This window comes from Calonectris borealis, chromosome 2 (assembly GCF_964195595.1).
Source record: "Calonectris borealis chromosome 2, bCalBor7.hap1.2, whole genome shotgun sequence".
Lineage (NCBI taxonomy): Eukaryota > Metazoa > Chordata > Aves > Procellariiformes > Procellariidae > Calonectris > Calonectris borealis.
In genome coordinates, this window is record NC_134313.1 from 144,394,470 (window position 1) to 144,421,365 (window position 26,896).

The following is a 26,896-nucleotide window of genomic DNA, read 5'->3' on the forward strand; positions in this document are numbered from 1 at the left end:
CATCATTATCCTTACTGTTTTCCTATAAATAATAGGGGAAAAAAAAAAAAGAAAGGAAAGTTTACTGCCTACTGCCGAGATAAAGGAGCTCTACACTGATCTGGTATCGCTGGGGATGTGTCACCCTATAGGTTTGTCATTCACTGCCTCAGCTGAGAGCTGCTTTCTAGACTCTACTTCTAAGCATGAAAGCAAGTGAAGTATTGTATCTGAATGCATTTGAAAGACCTGACAGAGAGTTATGTTCAGAACCAGGTACATCAAAGGTCAGATCACTGCTGACAAACATTTTGCATTTAATTCTCAAATTTAGAAAGTGCTATTGCTTCACTTAGAGGAATCTGGGGAAAAAAATGGGGCAGTCTGGGCATCTTCAAGTGAAACAAAACTATTTTCTCCTATATTTGTCTGTACAATAGAAATGCATATAAATCAAAATCTGCAGGGTTGCTTCCAAGTATGACCATGAATATAACTTTCTGAAAGTTGTCAAAAAAAAAAAATCATAATGAAGTAAAAAGGGGCAGGAACAGTGAACAGGCAAACTGATACAGGTAACATTTTCAAATTTTATTGTTTATATCATTAAAACTGTTACTACAACATACTTCCCATTTAACTTTGAGTATTTCAAAGACCTTCACAAAATAAACCTTGCAACAGCTTGTCACTGAAGCAAAAAACCCATGGAAGTTGCAGAAACAGCATCAGGAGGCATCCTGACTCTAAACCTTTTAAGACTTCATTTTTCCAAAGTATGAAAATTTAAAAAGCTCTGTGTGTGTGTGAACATGTGTACCCATCTGTTCAAACTACTGCTCTGTCTATATATCTAATTGAAGGAACATCTCTAATTTATAGGGGCAGAGCATCTTCATGACGTATCACATTCACTGGATTGGTTCGCAGGTGCACTCAATATGAGCTTGATGAATGCTGAATAAAGCCCAAAGTTAGGAAAGCCAACAAAGGGCTCCAGACTTCTTTTTAAAAGTTTTTTAGGCGATGATGGTTGATTCCCATAGTACTGTTTACTTTGTGCACTGCTGATGCATCATGTGTAACAATGCATAGTTAAGATGCAAAATTTGGATTATCTCTTTGAACTTGTTTAGGATCAACCACAGTACACAGATACCTTTAAAGAAACCATCCAGGTTGTGAATGCAATTCCAATCCACGACCCAGGACAAGCAGTTAGCCCTCTCACTATACTGCATGAAGTAAAGCTGCACCCATGTTGCAACCAGCTTTCTCTTTTCATTACCCAGTTTCACTTTTACATCTTAAGAGTGGGACACTGTACTGTATAACTAGTCAGTGGAATTGACTTAAAAGTGGAGGAAAAGTTCACTAATACAGATGCAAATTCAATTACAGATTTCATCATGTTAATGACATTTTCACATTTACTTTCCAAGAACATCCACTTTAGGATTTCACTAGCACAAATGTTTGTAGCTTCGCTGCTTTACTACAGCAGAACAGAGTAACGGAAGGCCAAAAAACTGCAATGGAACAAAATCCCGTCTTCTTTTACCCACAGATTTTTTTAAACCCCTGGGAATAAAAGGCTGTCATGGGGGCAAGGTAGTATTCTCTGAAGTCTTTTAAAATACTAATTTTATTCTCAGTTGGACTATAACTAAGCTCCTGTTGCAACAGACACACTAAACTCCACGCTTTCAGCAAGCTTTTGGTGTGTAACACAAAGGAGAAGAAAACTTTTAGAAAGATTTCCCATGGCTGAAGTCGCACATACCTAGCAGAAGGATAAATGGATGTCAAGGGAACAGAGCCTACATTCCAGACTCTGGAGTGGATTTACAGGCATTTTCATTCAGAATGGGGAAAAAAACCCCGCACCAACAAACAACCCAACCCTAAAATGCTCTTCCTGTGCAAAAATTCCCCTCTTGTCTATCTGTTTTGTGCAGAGAAATTCCTGACTTATCATCAGTATTTGAATTTAATCCCGCCCCCCCCCCCCCCCCCCCCATCTTCCAGAATTTTAGGCATATCCATATTCCAGGGGCAAACTGCTGGACCAGCCTGCCGCCTCCCTCTAGTTTTGCAAACTGCTGTTTTGATGCAGAATGTCTGTGAAACTACTACATGAAGAAGTAGTTGGTAACTGACACACTTATTGAGGGAGGAAAAAGAAAAAACAAAACAGATTCAGAAACTGCAGGAGCCTGAATGATAGCAAGTGATAAAAGGGGAACACTGAAACAAGCAGATGAGAAAAAGCAAAATTACTAATTGCCTGGAATGGGCGTATTTAGGAAGCATGATACATGTGCTATAACTTTAGGACTTACACCATTATTTCTGAAAAGTCATGGTCAGTGAGGAGCACCTTGTAAAGCTGGAAAATAGCAGGTAAATTATAAAATAGAATTAGACTGACCCTAATCATTACAACTAAATGCATCCTTAGTATGACTGCACTGGAAGATCTGGCCAAGAAAAAACGCAAACGTGAATAGAGGGATTCTGGAATTAAAATTGTTTTATTGGTTGTGGCACCAAGGTTCTGTGTTTGTAAACATATCACCTACTATTAAACAAGGCCTATGTTTTAATATATAATATTCTAACATTAAAAAAAAATATGTATTTTCTCCAGTAAACCAAACTGTCTGAGAGAGGTAGAGAGTAGGTTCCTTCCTCAAGCGTTACTGAAGAGCAACTAGACAGTAAATTGGCACAGTAATGGTTTTTTCTACTCTTATACAGATTGGGTTTGAGGCCTAAACACATGACAATTTGGGTTTTAGGCTAAACCAAACTTTCTGAAAATTACCTTGTAAGAGCAGGAGTAGCCATGCCAGCTTGCACTCCAATAGCCATCGGAATACCTCCGCAGCGGATATTTCCCAGCTCTTCTGCCACTGCAATGTTATAGGAGAAGTCCAAGCCCATGCCACCATATTCTGAGGAAAAAACAAATGTATGACACTCATGTTCTAGACTGGCATAAGCAACAAGGAAAAAAAAATATTGCTACTGCAAGGACTTGCCAACTGCAATTTCACTGCTAATTTTTAAATATTTGACAATTATCAGCTTTCCTTTCAGAAAAGCGATGCCACACTATTCTTTACAAAACCTGAATTTAAAATTACATCTGCTCTAATTACCCGTGTGGACATCAGGTCACCTCTGAATACCCTAAGTAGCATCATTACTTTTACTGGAAACAGCAGGAAAAAGCAACGTGCTGCTGACAATGACATCAGAAGGCAAAATGACTCTTTCTAACAGCAAGGTCATATGAACAAACCACCACAAGGTAAGAAGTGCTTTTATTTCTCCATGATAATGCCTGACACCCACTCTCCCCCCCCCCGATGCACTCAAGCAGAGCTCATCTTTCTCACGTGCAGCAGTCAAGTCAGCACAGAGCAAGGCCACGTGCAGGTCATGTCCCTATGTTAAGTTACTGCCGTAGCTCAAACCCCATGTTAGACACAAGTACGATACTGAACACGCGTATTTTGTATCCTGGCACCTGGTCGGTGCAGTCATTAAAGCATTTTTCATTAGCAGGAGGCTGACGACCCGGAGCTCTGGCCGGGCGCCAGCACGGGCTGTTCTTCCTCCCCACATTCCAACCCGCAAATTCAATTAAAGAGGATATTATTCTTCACCTTCTTCCCATGCCCAGCGCTGATAAACCCACCACGTAGCGAAACACAGAAGAGGGCCACACTGCTATGATGGATGAGGTAACTTCTAGCTGTATTAAATAGTTTATAGTCCAAAGGAAATATGGTAAGAAAGAGAAGGCTACTGCTTGACGTCATTAGTTGACTGAGCAGCTTTGATTAGATAACGTTTTCCTCTTTTTTTTTTTTTACTCATTTGAAGACCAACTAAGAAAATTTCAAATAAATAGATGCAGTCCCCCACCCCTCACACACACAATAAGGGGCAGACGACCCTCTTCCATTTTCACTTGCTGACATAAAACACCATCTGAGCTCACCCCTCTACTAACCTGCTTTGAAGTTTTCAAAAAACACCATTAATTAAAAATCAAAACACCACAGTGCATATAAAAACAGAGCTTTGTGTGCTATCATCTGTTTCCTAAACCCACAGAAACTATCTTTGTACATCCTTTCTCTGCAGAGAGAAGGGAAGCCACAAATGGAAGAGGCTAAGCGTGAAGTTTAATTTTCAGATAATATTTCTCCTTAGGTCATCCTGAATGATCTGGATTGTCAGAATTACGAAATAGCTGCTTTTCCAAACTTTTGCCTGAAAATAAAGCATGTTTCTAAAAATATATATATGAAATTGAAATTCCTGCTGAGAGCTTAAGCAATACAGTGATGTGATAGTAATATGAGCATGTCTTTAGCATAATACATAATCCAATTCTCTTGCCTTAACAAAGGCCCCATCAATAAGTAAATGCTCTGAGGAAGAGTAAGGAATGTATACGCACGTAAAGGCAAGGCTATTTAAAGATATGTGGTATGAGAGAGTTCTTCCTAATTTTATATGAACCTATACCAGAGTTATAATAAATAACTTCAGTTTTGGCACCACACAAATGCTTTCCATTTGATTTTATTTTTTTTAAATCAGTCAATCATTTTATTGCCAAACTACAGTTATTACTAATTTTGTCTTTGGTTTTGTCTACCAAGCAGTTATATTCCTGTCTTTCACTTAATTTCACAAATCAAACCCTTAGTTTCTTGCTTTACCCAAAGCAACTTCACAAGAGAAATGCTATGCACAAAACTGACCCAAAGAAGGACCGGTTTATGCAAGTGTACCGCTTACATTCTTTGTTCATACCACAATTCATTATATATAAACAGACTTGCCTTGCTCTCATTTGAGATTAATTACTAAGTGGTGCATTTTAAAAACAAAATGCTGCAAAAGGCCAGCTCTCAAAGTGATGACACGGAAGGAATTTCCTACCAAAGGGAGGAAACGCATCAGGAGGAGGCGGCAGGAGCTGAGAAGGTGGCTGAAGGAAGCCCTACCAGGCAAAGAGATGATGCATCCTCCAAAGATTTTTATAATCTGGGGTAGATAATGCAAGAGACAACCACAGATGCAGCCAGGCAGGAAAGGCAGAAGCCAATGGTAAAAACATTAATCAGACAACACCTAACTTTTCATCAGTTCTGTTCCAGGAGCCAAGGAGAGTTTCATGGAGTGGTTTGACAGACGATTATAGGAACGCCTCCTTTGGAACCCAAAGTACTTGATCGATACAGAGATTCACTTGTCAGTGCAATCTGTAATTTGGGTAACGTATGCCATGGCTAAAGACAGTTGTGTCCCATCTGTTTGGGGAACCGGATCCCTGCACTGAGCCGCGCTGCCAGCAGCGTCACACGCAGCAAGAGCAGGCAGCACCGGCTCCGAGCACCGGTGCAACTTTCTTTTTTCCCCAGCACAGGGCGGCAGCCTGGCTTTCGCAGCCCCGCTGCCGGTGCCCCAGCCAGCTATTTTGGGGCTGGTCTGAGCACATCATCCTGCGTGCCACGGGACTCAGCTCTTCAACTGAGAAAAAACCACCAGATCATTCTTATTTCCATCTGCTGCAGCGATGATGGTGAATGTTCTATGGAATGAAAGTTTAATTTTTATTTGGAGTCAGATTTCCCTTTTTGGAATAACTCTTACTTGCAATAAGGGAATAAGCTGGTGGTAGGAGGGTCGTGTTCGCCAGTCTCATCAACAAACACCTCCTGGAAGTATCTGTACAATGATGTAATGCTAAAAAGTGAATACCATGCCTAATATAATTTTTGGTGAAAAATCCATAATGAAGGGAACCAAATCAGTTTCAGATTTGATTGTTTTTATTTTTAAAAAAAAGCATAACAAGCTATATGTAAATATTCACATGTAAAACATTTCTAGGGTAAATATTTCATTTAACTTTAAAATGAGATGACTGACCTTTAGAGAATTGTTTGGCTACATTTCCATTTTTAATTTGCAAGAAATACTGAAAGAACAAAACAAAGCAAAACTGGGCAGAAAGTCTAATGTACTAATGCTTTTATAATTCAAAACAGATAGAAAAAGGCAACTCTGCTGTATTCAAATTGTTACTGTTTTGCTGGCAATAGCACAACTTCCAGCTGTTAAATGGCTTAATTTGATATCTTATCCATTGTTCGATTTCAGGTTCTTTTACAAAGAAATTAAATTATAAAGCCCAAAGCAAGAACAGTTGAACATGCAAACAGATAAAGATTCTGCACTGCAGACCATGGGCAGGACCCACGCTTGAGTAGGGGAAAAGTGTGAGGAGGAAGGAGCAGCAGAGAGGAGCTGCTATGAACTGACTGCAAGCCCCCATCCCCATCCCCCTGCGTCGCTCGGGGTGGGGAGGGCGGTAGATGGCTCAGGAATGAAGGATGAAGTCAAGCCTGGGAAGAAGGGGGAGAGGATGGGGGGGAACGTGTTTTAATTTGCCTTTGTTTCTCACCACACAAATCTATTTGAATTGGCAGCAAATTAATTTTCCCCAAGCCAAATCTGCTTTGCCCATGACAGTAACAGGCGACCAGTCTCCCTGACTTTATTTCGACAGCTGAGCCTTGCCATCGTATTGTCTCCCCTGTCCTGTTGAGGGGGGGGGAGTGAGCGAGCAGCTGGGTGGGTGTCTGGCTGCTGGCCAAGGTGAACCCACCACACCATGATCAGTATATGAAATTATTTTAAATTGGCTCTGTGCTTTTCTACTAATCACCACTGCTACATTATTTTAACCCGGGGGGGGGGGGGGGGGGGGGGGGAGCTCCTCATTTTATATAGACCAGCTTATTTCTACGTGTTAAGTTTGTGATACTGCCAGTGGAGTGGGAGTCCAAGGGAAAACAGCAAGTTTTAAAACCCGTAGTTTTTAAAAGATCTGGATGTACATTCTGCTAAATCTGCTCATTTAGCTTATCCTGATAATTTAGGTTATCAGGACTTTTATAAATGAATATAGGCAGACAGCACAGATGATGCCCAAAAATACAAATAAAAGAGCAAGACTATCTGATCTTCAGCTGCAACATGTCAAAACAGAAACACTGCCGAGAAGATCAGTTGGGAAAACAAAGGCAAAGAATATCTATGAAAAAGGACTTATAAAGGCAAAGGAGAAGCTGAGGTCTTTCATACAATCATTTCATTTTTGTGAAGACCAACACGCTTCTTGTCACTTGTTCAGCTACAGGCTCCCCAGTCAAATATGACTCTGTTCAATGATGAGACAGGCTTGAAGTCTGTAGTCCAAATTTTGTAAGAGTTTATTCTATGTGGAATTTGCTCCTGAACCCCATCTAATAGCTGTCAGTGGGAAAGACAACATCCCTGGTGAAAAAGGGTCTGTAAGTGAGTTGAAGCAAGGAGAAACAGGGGGTCTCCAGGGCGTTTTAAGAATGTGAATGAGCCTGGAAAAAGGAATGGTGAAAACACAATAGGGCTGTATTGGTAACTCAATCTTAAATGCTTATATAATTTATCTTGTTTGTTTACAGAACTTCCAAAGTTCACACAAAGTGTATCCACACCAAAGGAAATCACGCAGTATTATTTCTACTATTGGCACCTAACTCAGTGCAAGGAAAAAACAAACGTGTGCTCTTATTTCTAGTGACTAGAAAGACAAATAAAACATGAATCAACTCCCATTTTTAAGATAGGTCTGAGAGACTCCTACATCTGACACCAAGATGACAGAGCTAATTGCCAGTTTTCATCATAGCCTACAATTTTAAATCAACAGAAGCAAAATTTAAGTGTTCAAACCTTACTCACCTGTCATAAATATAGTTCAAGGATTTCAACTCCAGAGGACTACAAAGAGCCTTGAAGTTACATAACTGCAAACGTCACCAGGTAGGACAGTACAGAAATCCTACCGTAATTCCTTTCCTACTCTTTACATAAAAGAAATTTAAAGAATTAACAAATGGTTACTCTCCGTGTTGTGCAATTTCCCACGAACCTATTCTGCAAAGTCAGAAAACACCTACTGCCTTCTTAGTTATTTGCTTCTTCCTGGATGCAGTGGAAAAAACTCTCATTTCATTTAACAGAAACACTGTGTGTCCATTTCAGCCTTGTTGAGACGAACACATATTTTTTGGCTATTTCACCTGGATCAGTTCACCAAAAAAATGAAAAGGAAACAAAAAACCCTTGTACCAGATGCAAAGTTCCCCTTAACAGATTATCTTAGCCAGATGGATCAAATTCCCCCAGTTCGTCCCAAAGCAGGATGAATTATAGTGCTTTATATTTGTGTTTGGTTGATCTTAGAAAGATTACCACCACATACAGTACTTGATCTCTCACAGATACTCACTAGTTCATCCAAAAAAGATAAGGAACTCATCTGCTAGTATTACTCAGTAATACTACTCTTGGGATCCAATATTCTTTGGAAAAGGAAAAATATGGATTGGCTGCTCGTTCCTTTTCAAACATATACAGTTAGCAGCGTAAGTACAATCCCTGAGCAATTAACAGTGCAAATCGTGTGTTCCTGCAATACTCGTTGCTATACATGTCATCATGGTTGCTGTTTCAGAAACAAAATTTACTGAGATGAGTAAGGTGATCGGATCTGTCTAGCACGGTTTTAGATTAAGACAGAGCTACACTAGGAAATACAGGAGAAACTTCCCCCACAGCGTAAGGATAAAAAAAACCCTATAAAAACAACACAAGATGCCAAGTAGGAACTCGGCAGTGCCTGCCACGGAGCAGATAAACGCACCACACAGACCTGGCCCTAGCTGAGGGCAGCATGGACACATTTAAAGAGGGTTCAAAGCTGTGTAGGACACTGCTTTAGAAAGCCAGAGCAGTATATTCTAAATCACTGGTTGACAACAGCTGCACTTGTTACCCTCTGTTTTGACTTCCAAAAAACTCCCTCACAAATTTGTAAGTTTTCTTTATTTTCTAAATGGTTATACAGTGTCACCAAGTGCCATCTGAGTCAGCAATCACATCTTCCTAAGTCTTCAAACGCAGAAGGATATCAGACCTCTTCAAAAAAAACACACAAACCCCCAAAATTGTATACAAACAATGTTACGGGGAAGGAAAAGCTAAGCTGCACAGTACAACAGAATAAAGTGTCCACATGGCAACAAAGAAACATTAACAGTGTAAAAAGACGCAGTAGCCAAGAAAAAAGAAAGAAACAAGAAAATCCAAGATTGCACACAGTCCCAAGCATCAGCTATTGCATCAGCTCCAACTCAGAGAAAAACTTTATGCAATCTCTGGTCACAGATTCCTCAGTTGTCTTCAGCCTGCTTTTAAACTGAGATTATTTCTCCCCCTCAGCTCTGACCCAACATCAATTCCACAGAAGCCTAGTTAAACCATCCGACAATTTTTTTTCTTTACAGTTAAAAAGTACAGATCTCAATTACTGTACATTTGAAAATGTCAGTCAAACTAAATGCCGCAGCATGAAGAAAACAAGAAAAAAACACATGGAAAAATGAGGTCAAGAGGTGTATAGGCTGAATATCACACTTCCTGAGCTTCAGTGGCAAAGCCATGCTACTTCTCATGGGGTTTCTCTTTAGGCAAGCTCATAAACAAGCCATAGCCTAGGTTTCAAGAATACCACCTCTGCAACCTCCCTGCTGCTTGAGGTCAGTCAATCAGCAACAACTGTCAACCTCCTTACATACACTGAACACATACATTCCTACAACCTGTTGCACGTTCGCCTGGTTTAAGCTTTGCTTATGGATGTTCAGTGTAATTCTCTGAGTCAGGCTTATCCAGCAGGGAATACTGCTTCTCTCCAACCTGAAGGTCGCCACCCTTCCGAGGAACAGGCAAACATTGCATCAACATCCTTCGACCCGGCGCGTCCCCACTGCAGTCCTACCCACACCACCCTGAATCAGCCCGCAGGGGCACCGGAGTCTGCCTTCAGACTCGATGAGGCATCTGTCAGCCCCATGTAAATTGTGCTCTTCCTCCCAGGAGAACCACTGCACAGCTGCTCAGCTAGCTTCTTTTAAATGTGTTCATTCATTTTGAACAGGTAATAAATCAATTAATCTCACACTTCTACAAGAATGAAGCAGGTACATCATCTTTAGGTGCTGCTGGTGCTCCTATTCAGGACTCTTCCTCTCACGTGAACTACCATAAACTGCTACGAAAAGTTCACGTTACTCTGTCTGATGGCAAATTTTCTCCAACAGCATCCGAAGCGTGAATACACAAATAGATATTGTAAGGAATCTACAGTAACGTACTGTAGATTCAATGTCAAGGTGAACAGGGAAAGAAAATGGGAATAGACTTATCTATGGGTAACAGAGAAAGCCCAAAGAACATTCTCCAGTTTAAGTACAACAGAGAGAAAAGGTGAGTAACAGGACTGAATACGAGTATGTACATTTGTAAGGATTTTTTAAAAGCTGGATAAAAAGGGATCAAGATCTGAAATCAGAAAAAATTGTACTCGGTTTTGCAGCAAACCCTATGAGCAAAAAGCAGACTAATTACTTTCGTTTCTTAAAGGCATCAGGATATAGAGTCAATATTAAAAAGATCCAGAGCTCATTCTGGCTCTTCTGAATTCCACATAAATAAATAATTAAACAGAAAAGCAATACTATGTGATTCAGGGATTAAACAGATTTATTACATTTGTTACTTCTTAAAAATTCTACACTAAGATTTAATACAAAGGCTGACTATTTGTCAGCTGAAAGCTGTGTTTAACTTTCTTTCCTACAACATCTTTTATTCCAGTCCAAGCTGATAAATAGCTTGTTGGAAATCCAGATTTGTCTGACATGGAAAACTTTAGCCACTTAGCTTAAGATGTCACACACAAAGGCATAAATTTTACTAGAGCACAAGTTCCAAAACTTGCAGTCTCCACATGGAGTTATAAACTGAGAATTAAAATTGCAAGGGAGAAATTTAAAAAATGCTGGTTTTGAATAAATTCCAGAAAAAACTATTTCAGAATGTGTGCAGTGAATAATTAAATGAACTTTGGACATGCTTTGGAGCTAGCCTGGCTAGCACAGGGGTTTTAGTTCAGTAGCACAGAACTCTGAACAAAAACACACCACAGGAGGCTTCCACAGGAATTTCTGATCAGCACAGGCTTACAGGACCAAATTATTTTCCAGTGGCTGATCCCTTAAGTCCTTGAGAAGCTGGGCCAGATACTGGAAAAAAAACATGCCGTGCCGTCCCAGAATACCTGTCACATTGCAGATCAACATATTCTTAGCACGGTCACAGTGAACAAATTATTAAAGAGACATCTATCAAATAATGCCACAGCTAGAAGCACACCCCTCTGTCATTAGGTAATTTCCTTGTTTGTAAGAATTAACAGGCAAAATTCTCTTCAGCTGGCAACGTCTGCATCCGCAGGCTGATGCAGCCGTCAGCGCGCAGGGCTGGGACCGCCAGTTCCACAGCTCCTCGTCCCCAGCAACTCGCAAGCCCTTGCCCCGCGGGCAGACTGTCGCGCTGCTGGAGCATCTCCAGATGTTTCACTTCCCGAGTGCAGCAGAGGCCGAAGGAGAGCATCTTCTATGTTTTCTGATTGTTTCTGCAATCTGAGTGGTTTTGAAACTACTTTGAGTTAACAAAAGCAAAGCAATAAAAGATCATCCCTATTTCTGAGCAATAGACTGTGGTTAGCGGTTTAAGAAAAAACCCAAATTCTCTGTTTTCCAGGAAGGGTCATGAGTTTGATCTCAGACTGGGGAAAAAAGTCAAATACAAAAATGCAAAAATCTGAATCTTTTAATGACATGAAATTGCATTCTTTTGTCAGGTTGCTTTTTTTTCTCCCCAAAAGACACACAAAGGAAATTTCCCAATAAAAAGCCCTTCTGGAATGAAAATGGAAGATTTTTCACAGTGTCAAAACAATGCATTTCCCTTTACTTTTCTCCAACAAAATAGATATTTCAGTACAACAGACATGTTCCCATGCTTCCTCTATTCTTGATAATTTTAATGGAAAAAACATTTCATTGATAACTTGTATTTGGTTTAAGGGAGTGTGGACAAACACTTTAAGCACTATTCAGGAGCTGAAAATACCAGGTTTAGTTCTCATTTTTGCCTATGATTTTGTGTGCATCCTTGCCCTTAAGATTTGTCAGCCATACCATATCATAAAACAGATTATCCCTCTCTGTAAAAAAGGTAATACAACAGGATTCTAATCTGAACTGCAATCTCCAATGTAAAATAATCCTACATCACTATTTTTATTTACATTGAAGTTGGAAGGTGTGTCTTATATGTGGTACTGGCCACAAACAAAAGGATTTTCAGTATAATGCAAAGCATGCCGGAAAGCAAATTCCCATCCAAGACTTTTCTTCAAAAGAACTTTCTACTCAAAATGTTATATTATTTCAATGAGCATTTCATCACCCCCTGTGCTATGCTCCAAGAAATTCTAATTTATTGGGTTATCTGTGTCTTCTTACTGATTTAGTTCTGAAATGAGTAACAAATCAGCACTCAAAACCATGAAAAGCAAGTTATTCCAAGGGGGAATGACAGCACCCAGCTGCAGAGCAGGTACAATGATAATACAGTTTACTACTAAAAAACACATCAAACTGCCTAATACACAATTATGTGACTGATACAATGAGGTCTGTAACACAGAGAACAACCTAGGACAAAAGGGAACAATGACACGATAAAAGGTATCCATAGAAGAGTGAGATGCATTAAGAAAAAACCCACAAAAACCCCCACAAAATCCTTTCCACCTTCCCGGACTCCCAATCCTACCTGAATTATAATTAATGACCCTAAGTGTTTTTGCACCCAATAGTATAACTACCCTTTTACTATACAGTTTAACTGTAATTTTTTACAAGAGAAACTATCTTTAGCCATAGCAAATTAAGGTCTATAGTAAAAGTGCATTTGCACTACTGACTGTATAAACACTTGCAGCTGAAGTCAGACCTCTCCCGATCGCGAGTGCTATCTCTGCTATTTACAAACCATTTAGGAACCCAAGCAGGGACATTCAGGCCTTCAGCTACCACTCAGGAGCTCCAAGAACGTCAGAGGCTGGCTATTCATCTCAATTATTTGCTTTTTTATAAGTAGCTATACAACCACATTATATCCTAAATTCTTGTTCTTACAATATCATACTAGAGCTACATAGCAATAAATGTGTTCTTCAGGAGAAGAATACCTTGAATACGTGGTCACATAGTAAATTTGCAAAGGAATTAAGTTTTATTGCATATGCTATGTAATTCTGAAAGGGAAAGTATATTAAATCAACATATGTATTATATATATTCATACTTATGGGATGGCTCTGAAACTGAGATTTAAATATTCACATCTGAAAATAAAAGCAGCAAAACAAGTTCATATATTTGGGGGCGGGGGTGGGGAAATCCTTCTTCCCAGAAATTAGGAAATTATTCTAGTAGATGTTTGAAAAATAATCTTAGAAGTACTGCCAAATACCTGAGTTATTATCTTCATGGCTCAATAATCTAGCCAATAACATACCTTCCTTTCAAATCAGAAGAAAAATATGAGTGAGGCTGGAGTCCTCTCCACCTCCCGAGGAGACAAATGTTCCAGAGCCATCGTGTTTCCCCCATCTCTCCCACACACTTACAAGTAGATGGAAACTGGGGAGGATGGGTGAGGGAAAGGTAGCTTTTTCATGAAGGAAAAAGCACTTGCCAAAACTACATATTATTACTTTTTTTTTTTTTTAAGTTGGTCTTGTACTGTACACATTCCATTAGATCCATCTAATTGCAAACAATTTTAAAAACATGATAGACTTGGCAACCATCCATCAGATACCAGGGATTTATTATAGTGTTGTGCGTACTATTTCTAAATGAGTAACTGAAACATCTGAAATAATGAAGAAAATCCGTCAATTTATTGGTACGTAGGTGTAAGAATCTCTGGAAACAGAACACACAATTATAAAATTACGTTAATATATTAAGGCTTTTTGGCATGTGTTTTGAGAGTTACATTCCCTTCCATCTCATAAAAGGCACTATTTTAGAAACACATCCAACAGTCGCAAAAATATTTGCCTGATTTTCACGTGCCTCCATCCATCCATCCAGCTGTAACACAACAGGCTTCTGCGGCCACGAGAGCCTGCTGAGCCGCCCAGGGCTGTAAGAAGGGGAAGTGAAGAGGGTTTCGTTACCACAGGCACCTTTTATCCTGGTGAGATGGCTCACTGCGTGGCCACTCTGCTACTTGTTTTCCCACAGTCTCCTAGACACTCTTTCTGTTCAGAGAGAGAAATATTTTCCACCTTCCTTTCCTGTTAGTCTTAAGCCAGATCTCCAAAGAGCTGGCTGATAAGCTTTCCAGTATTTCAGAGACACTCTAAAGAGGTGCTGGGCTGAACTTGTTTGCTCATTTACGGGCAGCGCATGACACGGGAGGTGGCTGGGCATGCAGGGATCATCCCTCCGAACCACACCAGGAGCCCGTCGCTGCCGGACCTTTGGCGTTCACCTGCAGCTGAGGTGCTGCGGGCTGTCCACATTGCTCAGCAGAGGCAGCAGATGTGCAGATGTCTGCCCTGGAACGGCTCCGGCTTAAAGATGCATTTCCAGTACAAAGTTTGTATCTCACACCCATGGAAAAACGCAGCAAGCTCAACGCCTCTGCATACCCTTAGTCTGGTGGAGACACCAGTCCCACACCGACTCCAGACTGTCTTCATAAACTGCCCAAGAGCCAGAGCAGTTCCTCAAGTTTGTGAAGCAGCTTCTTCAGCAACGTTAGCATGATCAAAGCCCAGAGTTAGATGCAGAAGAAGCGAAGTGATGTATAAGCAGCCACAGATTTTAATCAGTGACCCATTCTGAAGCTTCTGCAATGTCTCTCGCAAAATTGTAATAAATGTATTAAAACTCATAAGCTTCACAATGTTGAGCATGCTGCATATCCTTTCAGTGCTGCATTATCATGTTTTCTCTCCTTTTTTTAAGGACTACAACTATTTTCTAACTCATTGTGCTTAAGGAAAAGCCAGTTTATAGCATCTCTCAGCATTAGGCAGTCCCAAATTGAGCGATTCTGGCAACTCTAAATTAACAGTGAACAAAGCAGCAGTGACTGTGCCTCTTTTCTCCCAACTACATCATTATACTGAACCATGAAGAATGAGAAAGCCCACACCAAAGACATCAATTTATGCCCAACTCTCACTGCATGTTTAAAATAGTTGAGGAAAGAACAAAACCACTGTTCATTGAATACTGAATGGCCTCAAAATTAGCAGTAACATTTAAGACCGTCCTATACTTCACTGAAACAATGAAAAGTTACATGAACTATTCCTCAAATGTAAAGCTTAAATTCTCTTTCCATTAAAAAAAAAAAAAAGGGCGCCGGGGGAAGAAGTGAGATAAGTTTTTCTGTCTGGAAAAGATCACAGCATCTGCTAGGCTACAGCCTCACCACTTCAAGTCAAGGGACATAAAACAAGTCAAACATGAATTAATGCATATTTTCCTCCTCAAAAAAAAAAAAAAAACCAACCCAGAAACAAAGAAGAAAACTGGCTTATTTATTTTGCTCACATTTATGCAAACATGGCAACTGTAATGACTGAGCTACAGACTTTCTGTTTTTCTTACGACACCAAGTGTTGGTGAAGAGTCTTTTCTTGTTTGAAATCCTTCTCACATTGTGATTGTGGCTAATGCTGTTTTTTAAATTTTAGAGTAGCACTGATAAAGTATGGACTAAACTGAGTGATTAATTAAAGCAAGACATGAAAAATGCACCAAATACAAACTCACCTAAACAGCACACTAAAACACAGACCTTAGCAATAACACTTTCAAACCAAGCCAAGTCACTATTCTCTGCATTTTAAGGAAATTTCTTTACACAAAAGCATCAGATACATTTTGTTATTGCACAGATTCTTCTTACGTGTTAGAAGCATTGCCATGAAGAGAAGAAGGAAAAAAAAACCAAACACAAAAGAAACCCCAACCTATTACCATTTTAGGGAAATTCCTGTGTTTGGGAGCTCTGCTGCTGCAGACTGAGGTTACCCTGGCTAATGTTTTACCACTAGAAAATGTCTCCCACTTACAATTTAATTGCAATTCACTCTGCAAGATTTGGCTTGCTAAAAGATTAGCAAGATCAACACAAGATTTTGTGTTGGAGTGGTTAGTGCTGTTGGAGTCCTGCTTAATCCAGCCCTGCAAGTTGAAAAGATGCGTGCAGCTTGTCAGCTTCCAGAAAAATTAGTCTTAAGGCTAAACAACTTTGAGCAGAATAGAAAAAAAACTACCAAACTTTATTATATTAGAATGAAGAGCTTTAAGGAACTGGTTACTCTTATTCGAAGACGAGTATGGATAATCAAACAACGCATCTTGATATGATTTTTATTTTTCTTCCAGTTGTTTTCCATCTCTCAGTCCGTCCTTCCATGCTGACTTTCCAGACTAGGATGAGTCTTCAGACAAATCCTGTCCTCTGGTTTGTGTTTCCCATTCTGACCTGGGATGAAACTGCTTCCTAATTTCTCCCTCGTTGAAAGGTCTTCATCAGTGTAAACCCAGCTTTGGGCGCTGTGCATCACCCAGCCCCGTTCCTCATGCTAGTGAAGATTTATCTTCTTTTTTGCCACATTCAGGATGCTTTTGGAATATCCTAGCAAGATGAATGGGCATTGCTGAACTGATTGTTTTGTTGATTACAAACACAGAAAAGATGACACACAAAAAAGAAAACACAAAAAAACCAAAACAAATTCGTACAGATTTTACAGCTGGATCAGGAGACCTCTCTGTTTAGCCTGCCAGCAATGGAGAATGTGCGACAACAAGGTTATACGAAAACTAACCATATTGGAATTTCATTATCCCTAATGTTTCCCTGTTGACTCACTTTTTCTTTTTTTTTTCTTTTTTTTTCTTTTTTTTTTTCTTTTTTTTTTCTTTTTTTTTTTTTCTTTTTCTTTTTTTTTTTTCTTTTTTTTTTTTCTTTTTTTTTTTTTTATCTGACCTCTAGCTAAGTTTCTCAGCTGCGGTCAACAACAGCCACAGTGCTGTACTCTGCCGATCGCCGAGCAAAAAGCCCTCACCTCCCTGCGCTGCCTCGCTGCTGTCCCCATTTCTCGACGGTCAGGTTTCACTTTGGAGATAGAGGGCACTACCTGCCATCAGGTCCTTCCTGCTGAGAAAATGTGACACGGAAGAGAGGGGCCAAACACCCGCACCTCTTATCCCTCACTTACCCACTCATCTACCTTCGTTTTCTCATCTCCTTGCATAAGCACAGAAGCATTTTGTATGCCTTTAAAATAAATGGCCAGTGAGGCAATAAAGCCATGGTATTATACCACAGACTTTCTTTTAAAAGAAATGCCTTACTACTTAGTAAAAAGACAAAAAAATTCTTTTCCCTTAATGATGACAGCAGTATCCACAAAACTCGTAAAAAGCATGGAAGAGGATGGCATGGAAGGACAAAGTAATTTAGAAAAAGATGCGTTGCCTGCAATTTAATATTGTATTGTTTATGGTCTCTATAGCAAAGTAGATGCTGCAAGATACCTAACAGAGGTATAACGAGCAAGTCTCTTGATACACAAATTACAGGATTTTGCCACAATCTTAAAGAAGTCAAGGAGAAAAAAAAGCCTGAAGCTGGGAAGAGTGTAATTAATTAAAGAACTCAATAGAGGAGTAATTTCAGGGAAGTGCATTGGGAAGGAAGGCAGACAGATGGGGAGAGCGATGCTCTCCATCGCACAAAACAAAGGAGAAGGAAGTTTAAGAATAAAAGTATTTTATTTTTAAACCAGCCCTCAGGTGGAGAGAAGAAGGTGCCAGGGTCCACTGTCCAGGGTAGTGATATGGACACCACTGATCTTCTTGCTAAGTTAAATCCAGAATTTAAAAAAATAAAAATCTTTTCGGCATTTCCAATTTTGCTGCCAGGCATCTAGTTGCATGCTTTAATAGATTAAACTCTTCTATTGCCATCCTATAACCTTCTCTGGTATAAGAGTGGCCTCCATGGAAATGGGCAGACACAGGACAAACCTAACCAGGGGGTGAGGGCACGCAGCCCTGCCGAGCCTGCCACCCCAAACACAGATTTGGGACTTTCACCAGCTGGGACTGTCATTTTCCTCATCCCACTGTGAAGACTGGTTTGAAGAGAACAGCTTATCCCTAAGTAAGTAGGACCCACTGCCCCTTCTGCAAGCAGAAGTCAGCCGGCAGAGCTGGACTCCAGGAGCAGTGGTGACCGGCGCAGCGTCCCGCTGGCAGCAGCACCGCTGGTACTTCAGCCTAAGCATCATCTGCCTCCGCCTGCTTCCCCATCCCTCAGCCACACAACCACAACTGCCGGAATGCAACAGAAAGAGTTAGGAAATAACTGGTACTAAAAAGTGGCAGATTGGTTTAAATTATACTACAGGATACTTCAGTGGTTACTCTGTCTCCCTGCACAACACAGTGGGTCCCTACTTTTAATTCTTAGAAAGATACTTTCTTCTTATTTCTTTTTTTTTTTTAAATGAACTTCTAATAGTTACATCAGCTTTCAAAGAACCTTTGTGGCAAGAGGGTATGCTTCCACTCAAAAACTCCCTTTTTCTAATGCTAATAGCCACACTGTCACTAATCGCAACAGAAGCACTGTCTGAATAACGCAAAATCAGACTAGATGTATATGAAACCCCCCTGTCCCATATCCAAACTCCATATAGGAAGTTTCAGATTTGTCTGTTTAATACCCTACTTGGGTTTTTAGATGACAGAATAGCAAAAGACATGAACAAAATCACACCAATTTTGGTGGTTTGTTCCACAAAATTTACTTTAGAAGTCTTTCCATCGCATATACTCTCTAACTTCAATGTGACTTACAAGCTGCCTAGAGGGAGTAACAAGAAAACTAAAGACTGATGTTTTTCTTGTTTATCTTTCTCTGTTTACAGCTGAGATTATTTCCTCATTAGTTTTGTGATAAATGACTTCACATTTTTCATTACTTTCAATGATACCACGAGCCAGGTTTCTTTTCACAGAAGCAGAGCAAAACTTTCAAAAAAAAAAAAAAATTAAAAAAATTCACAAGAGAATTCACTACTGAGAATTATGTACGTGATTGAAATGTTCATAGCAAATAATTTGCACTCAGCAATGGATGGTCTTTTTGCCTGTTTGCTAATAGAAAACAAACTTATAAACATGTATTTGAAATTGTTTAATAAACACTTTCCCTGAACAAATTTATTAAGATTCTGAAGACAAACTGCTGGTTGTCAATACCAACCTGATACCCTTTTCATTATTCATACTGCGACACTCTTCACTGAAGAGAGACTTATTTATATCTGTATTTTATCTATAAAGAAAGATGCTCTTACTGATGATTAAACAATAGACTTGAAGACATGAGAAATAAAGCCAACTCTACAGATATATTAAATGTAAAAGTAGTCTGTAGATAAAGAATATTCATTTCTTGAATTCCTACTTATATATTTCATATATAAGTATTAATATTTACCATTACCTCTGTTTTTATCTTGACTTACTGACATTCCTACACTAGTTACAAAAACTAGATTTGAAATGACTCATCGCACTGCTATTTGTTACTTCAAACGCAAAATCTTTAATGCATTTCCGAGTTTAATGGAAAAAATATTGTAGGGGATTAATTTAAGTCAATGTTTTTAAACAAAAATAATAAAAAAAGATCATAAAAAAAATAGATAGCATCATAACACAGAAAGCATCACAGGCAGCTGCACCACTGAAGATTAGCAGAAGCCAGGACTCCCCAGTCACTGGTATTAGGCCAGTGCTTTAGCAGCTCCATCACAGTAAAAATTCAGCCTGGCTCAGGCACAGGCACATTTCTGTCACATCAGCCAGAGCACACACCAGTCTACACCGACTCCAAAAATGGAAGGTGCTAGCTGGTCTGAAATCTGCTGGAGATGTTACCCCTTCAAATATTGGTTAGCGAACTTACATTGGTGTGTTACTTTTTGATACCCCTGTGGTAGTTTTTGGTCTCCCTGCTGTTACCTCGACTCCATGACCCAAGTCATGACTCAGGAGAAGGCAGGTAATGCATGATTCAACAGCCAGAAGCTGAAAATTGCAAAATTGAGTCTTGAAACAAGACACAGATTTCCACCAGTGAGTACAGCTAACCGCTGTAACAATCTTGCCAAATAGTGCGCTGAGCATTCCTCTACAAAAATTAAAAACTGATGTCTTTTAAAGCATATACAGACATATGCAATATCTTTACTGCTTTCCTTAGTTTTGTTGAGGGTTTCTTCCCCTCCTTCAGGGACATAATTTTTTACAGTAAATAATCAAGCCTACACTCAAGAAGTTTGCTATCCTCATTAACTTTTTGTGTTCATCTTGGAAGTAAATCTACGGCGATCCATAGGCCACAGGCTGAACCCTGCTTCTCTAATTTATCCACAAGTACAGGATTTGATCACTTGATTACTGCATGGAACTTAATTACCCATATTAAGCCTGAAGTCAGATGACATGCTCAAGCAGTCCCCTGCTTGCCACTAAATCTGAATTAAAGAATCAAAGAAATTAAAGAATCCCATGAGTCCCAGCTGCGTATCTTCTCCTGTCTATTTAATACAACTGGTATGTCTCCAGCAGTAAGGTTTCCGACTTTTGCTGGTAAGTAATAATCTCACCGTTTTATTCACTAGCAGTTTTCCAGGCTGTGTTTCTTCATTTCTTCCACTGTCCTAAACAGCTCCTCCTTTCCTTGTTTATGCCTGACACATACATTGTAATCACACGCCTTTAATCACTCCCTAGCTCAACTGCTGAGCTCTTTAATTGCTCCTACAAATCAATCCTTTGAGCTTTCTTAATTTCTTCCCTGAACTCATTAGTTTGCCAAAAACTTTCAGGCCAAGACATGCCCGGCTAAGAGCTCCCATTCCAAATCTGTCTCAGTGTTGGTAAAATATGTAGTTAATTTTGGGTTTGGGCAAAGAGTTGTAGAAGAAAGTTTGCTGAAACACAGGAAAGGGCGATTCCCTCTTTTTTGAGCTTTCACTAGTAATTACGGTGATGACCTTTGCAACACGTGGTAAACAGATTGCAGAAAGCAGCCTTGTAGCAAAAAGAAAAAGGAAATCAACTTCTTAAAATAAAGAGGGGATCAGATTCTGCTCGCACTTACATGAAGGATAACTCCAAACCTCTGACAGCAGAAAGCAGTTTGGTGCTACTTACTTGGGACTTTTCCTGGCAGAAGTAGTCCAGCACCACAGCAAAGTTATCGCAACAGTCAAACACAAACAGCTTCCAAAAATTTCCATCTTCCTGATGGAAAGATGTTTTATAAAGGAAGTTTGAAATCAAGATGACAGATCAAATAAGACTATAAAAAAAAAAAATATATATAAAAAAACTTGTCTCTGGCAGCATGTGAAAAAATAAAGTTGTTTTTCAGTATTTTTTATTTGAGGGAAAAAAAGGCAGTATAAGAAATAAAGCTGACTGAGTTGAAAACAGATCTAAGTTCTTTTTATTGCCACTAGACATTGGCACATGCGAGGAAGAGGGCTCTGTTGTTTCTAAGCTCTTAATAAAATAAGCCACAGCTTTCCTAGTCAGTACTGTATACTGCATTAACTATAATCGATTAAAAAACACCTCGCTTAAGAATATCCTCAATTGCTACTGATGCATGGAGATTCGATAACCAACTTCACTGCAAGTAAGCACTCTTACTGTTCCTTTTTCTAAATATGAAGGGTGACAGAAACTGTGGTCACCCTTCCTACTACAGACTCAAGTTGTTCAGCCTCCAGCTCCTCCAAGAAACATGACAATAGCTACGCTTATCTCCTACATATTTCAGGAGAGAGCTTCCTTCATTCCCTCCTGAGATGGGAGGTTGGGACACCGATGTGAAAGCAGCCACAGTTTTGATGTCAGTGTGAAGAACAGCCCCTCACACTGCATTACTGCCATTTACAGCAGCCGAGGGGCTCTGAAATGCAGGGCACCCCCCCAAATTCATTTGGAAATACATGTTGCCACGACACCAGGAACAGTTGCAAACTCACAGAAAAAAGTCTTGCCAGTATTTTGCCATCATAGTTACTACGGTGTTGTTTTTAATCAGGCAGAAGGTGGGTTCATGCTGCCATTCCAACAGAACGATGCACAGAAAAGCCTAATCCCCGTGCCACTACGTGACCAGACCCCCCGCAGCGGAGCGGTTTCTCAGACCGCAGGCTCTCTGCTCTGCCGTCCATACCTTTTGCTGCCTGGCAGGGTTGCAGGTACGTGGCAGAATGGCTAGCCGGGCGGGATGTGCAGGCACATCGCAGCCATGCTGCTGTGCCTGCAAATCCACTGCTAACGAGTCATGTCTGAACACTCAGTAAGATACAAGACCTCGGACTAACGACACAGGCGAGAACCAAGTTATCAGCAGAAAAAATGGACAGCATTGTTTTGGAAAATGTTAAAAAAAAACCAAAACCAAAACCAACCCAAACAAAACCATTCACAATTCTACTTTTTATTCTTCTAAAACTGAGAGATCTGACCCTCCACATCATTTCTGACCTAACGAGGAGACTCAGGTGTATGCTCTTCATGATCAATTGAGATTGCTTAAGAAAAGCTTACACAAAACTGCAAGAGTTATGAAACATAAGCAAGCTTCCTCACTTGAATCAAACTGGCAAGTTCCTAAATTTCAATATGACACATTTATTGCAAATTTACATTAATGTCCATCTACCCAGTAGTGAGAATGCAAAACTTAGAGTTTGTAATGCTTCACTGAAATTTCACTTGCTGATTAACAAGCATCTCCAACTAGCAGTACTTCTACTAGCCAAAGAAAGAGCACCCTGACCCTGTAAGAAATAAGGCCGCCCTTACAGATCACCCATAGCTGTAAACCCAATCAGGAAAGGGCCTCAGAAAAAAGATGATGTTCCACAAACAATGCAATTGTTTCTCCCTTTAAAATTCATGGCAAAATAAAAATTGTTCATTTATACTTCCTTAAAGCCTGGAAAATATATGTATGTCTGGATGACACTCTTAGTCATATGGTTTAGTTTTAGGTAGTCCTGCGAGGGGCAGGGAGTTGGACTCGATGATCCTTATGGGTCCCTTCCAACTTGACACATTCTATGATTCCATAATGTGTCTTAACATGCATATACACATACACACACATACAAGTATAATAAGACACACGTATGTGTATACAAAGTGTATGCACGTACGCATGCCAGCAACACGTCTTGCCACTGCTGCTCACGTTACGGACAACGTGACTGAAGACCACTGCTTAGGGCTTACTTGGTTCTGCTTGTAGGACAAACGCCAAGCACAGCATCAAGGCTGTTATGCCACTCACCTCTTCCCCCTCTACAGACGACAAAAAGGGGTAGAGAGAAAGCTGGAGAGATCTCCCTAAGTCTACTCAGCCACACCTGAGCGTCGGTCTTGACCTAGAACCGCACCCAGCGTCTTCACAGAGACTGACTTCCTACCCTTCCTACATCTGCAGGTCTGGGTAACTAATAGTCAGTGCGTTAGCTCAATTAGTTTCAAATTAAATCTTTTAAAAACTCACTGAGAATTACAGCGACTAAGCCATGCTAATTAAATATTGAAGCAATAATTAGAAATAAGCATCAGGAGAGGTTTTTCCGTGCCCCACTCCCAATGCACAAAGATTTAAGGGCATTTACTAGAACTCATTAATTGGATCTGTGAGCTTCTGCTTGACCCTGATTTTTTCTTGAACATATTTAGGCTGTGTAAAATACGTATAAATGCATCAAAAGGTAAAGCACAGCTACTGAAATGGCTTTATAAAGATTTCTTTAGAAAAAACAAACCACTGAAACCTTTTCTAAAATACCAAAAAAGCTTCATTGCTGTGTAACTAATGTAGGAAAAAAAAATACATTTGACAATAGTAACATACCATCTCAAAGCAATACAGAAACACTCTATTACTAGTGTGCACAATACATAGTAAAAAAGCACTCCTCCAAAAATAGCACAATAATTCTTCTCACAATAACCTGAATATATGCAATATTACAGTAGCCCACCTGCGTAGAGTGAGGAATATATATGATAAAAAATGAATCAGATGGATAATTTGACAATAAGCAGAGAAACAGTGAGGACAAAAACCACCAGTGAAAGCGGAAGATGGGATGGAATTTTTTTCCCATAAATATTTATGGCACCAGTGATGATCATTACTTTGCCTGGTGACTCAGCAAAGGAAAAAGAATTAGACTGTGGTATCTTTTGCCACCATGTCAAGGGAAATCCTGTCTGAAAAGCAGCGCTCCAGGTGCTCCGCTCCCACCGCCCCGTGCTCCCCGGGGCTCTGCGCCACCAGCTGCCCCTCCGGGCCCTCAGGCAGCGGCTGGGCACGGGGCACGCGGCTCCACGTGAAGGTGCCCGAGCCCCTGTCAAGGCAGGAGGTAAGACAGGTATTGGGCCAAGAAAGTGGACGACTTCGGCTTACACCACCGTGTTTCTCTTCTTGGCGGCACTCATTCCTGTCTGGCTCCTCTTACCCATTAATGACTTTCTCAGACATGCAGGAACCAGTTATCTTTGGGACCTTGAATTATGCTGGCTAAGCTTAGTGACATCCAAAAGCATTAAATGAAACTAAGCACTTAATAACGTAAGAGCCTTTTTTTAGGAAATCAAGCTAACACACATCACAGCTTCATAACAACAGCTTCCAGTGTCCCCCGTCCCTCCCAACGACCACCGCTGCTGCCCAGGTAGCATCAGTGCTATTTCATCACAGGTAAACCTCTGCCTCAACTTTAGAAGCTTTCTGGATGAGAAAGGGGGTATGGTGATACCTGCCCATCCCCAGAGCTGGCACATCCACGGGTGGCTCAGGGAGCTTCCCTCGGTTACAGAGAAGTTGCAGAAGATGCTTCCCGCCCTTCAATCCGGGGCGCATTAAAGTCAGTGGGGATGCTGCCTGCCAAAGCACTGCGAGCAGGGCTCGCCACCTGTCCTGCTCCCCTCACTTTGCACTGCGCCAGCGTAATCGTTCTGGGAGAGAGGAAAGAGCTGCAGCAGTTAAACACTTAGGGCAGACCGACTGGTCCGGTTACACGGCTCAGGACAGCTTGAAGGCTGTGTTAGAAACCAACAAGGAAAGATGTGCTAAGGAAGTAAACAAAGAGGAAGCATAATATTCATCACATCGGTTCCTTTTTCTCATTACAAGCTCAATTTTCAAAAAATTAGAATTGCAAATATGTGCCCAACTCTCATTGATGTTCCATAGGAAAAAGACAATAACTAACACTCAGGCCTTTGAAAGTTTATCTTGCACAGAGGTTATTTAAACAAAGGTGATATTCGGCCCTAAGCAGATGAAAAGGCCCAGGTAAACAGCAGGGATGCTATATTCCATTACCTAAGAGTCTCAGCAGTGTTTAAAGCACTGCTGCAAGAACAAGAGACAACACTGACATACAGTCTTCACAGAGTACCGTCTTGAAAATGAGCTTAACTATAATCCCTCGAGTTTCTGTCCTTTGCAGAGCAGGTCGTGACACACATCTCGCACAAAAAATAATAAAACAATGCCTTGATTCTGCTTTTTATTACCCATCTTCACAAACATGATGAGTTCAAAGCCTATGTTGAACATGGATGTTTTCATCTGGCCCTGCACGTCAGAATGACTTCATAACATTGAGCTATTTTTTGCCCTAAATGATGCTCTGATTGGTTGCAATTTATTACTTATGAGCAAAATTGCAGCTGACCATTAAAAATGCATTTGTGGTATCCTTCAGATTCTCCAGGGTCAGCTGAAAAAAAAACACCCCTGCCAAGTGATTTCATGGCCTGCTGTCTGAGCAGCAAGAACATTTTTTAATGTTTTAAAACCATTCCCCATAGTTCTGAAATTAACCGCTCACAACAAAAATAACTTGACTGAAAAACATCACAGAGAAAAACGGGGAGGGAGAGGGGAAGCTGAGCGGTATGTAAGGAGATGCTGGAGGTAAGCACTTCTCTGCATGGTTCACCTGCTGGGGTCTTCCAAGTCTTGGACTAAGTAATTCCCCCAAGATTTTCTGAAAGCAAACACAAACCATCCTGATCAGGAATTTCCCATCTCCCATGTTCATCACAGCTACCCAGCCCCCTAAAATTAGGGTCCAGTTTCTGGCTCTGCTCCAAACTGCCTTTGCCACTCTGCATTTCGGCTCCCAGCTGTGAAGCCCCCTCCTGGCAGCTGGCTTAGGCCAGTGACGAGCTCCGCGTGGGCATCTACCAACCACCCAGCATCACTGGCCCTGCTCACAGTGGTGGCCTCCGGACACAAGCAAAAATGATCAGACCTTCTGAGAGCTTCCATCCCACTTTCATAACCCTGCAAGTGTAGTTCTTGGGTTGTTTTTTTGCCTTTTGAAATAAGCCAATATTTCTCTGGCATAAATAGAGATAAAAAGGAATCATGTAAGGGCTTGTGCAGCTCCAAAGCCAGCGATAATTTTGCAAAACATGAGCCTTACCTCACCAGCGTTTGCTTTACCACGCATTTTGTGGCCACAGGCAAATGGGTGCCTGCTATCAACATTCAGTTTTGATTTCTCCTCTTATTTGCTGTATTAATTTTCCTCTTCTTTTTCAAACAACACATCAACTAAATGTCAACATCCCCCCCCCCCCCTTTTTTTTTTTCCAAACTTTTATGGGCATTGCATGTCCATGACTTTAACTTCTTCAGAGCTAGCAGATATTTGGGAGTCTGAGAATTTGGGTATTGTTCCATTTCACCTTTTCTC

At 40.5% G+C, this 26,896-nt stretch overlaps 1 protein-coding gene across 1 annotated transcript in view; it reads right to left on the minus strand.

The window, feature by feature from the left end:
* The window catches only part of LOC142079477 (putative acyl-CoA dehydrogenase 6), an 89,891-nt gene that overhangs the window by 28,754 nt on the left and 34,241 nt on the right, over positions 1–26,896 (minus strand). Inside the window, exon 3 of the mRNA XM_075143747.1 lies at positions 2,807–2,936. Coding sequence (XP_074999848.1) covers positions 2,807–2,936 — 130 coding nt within the window. The remainder of the gene's footprint in view (positions 1–2,806; positions 2,937–26,896) is intronic.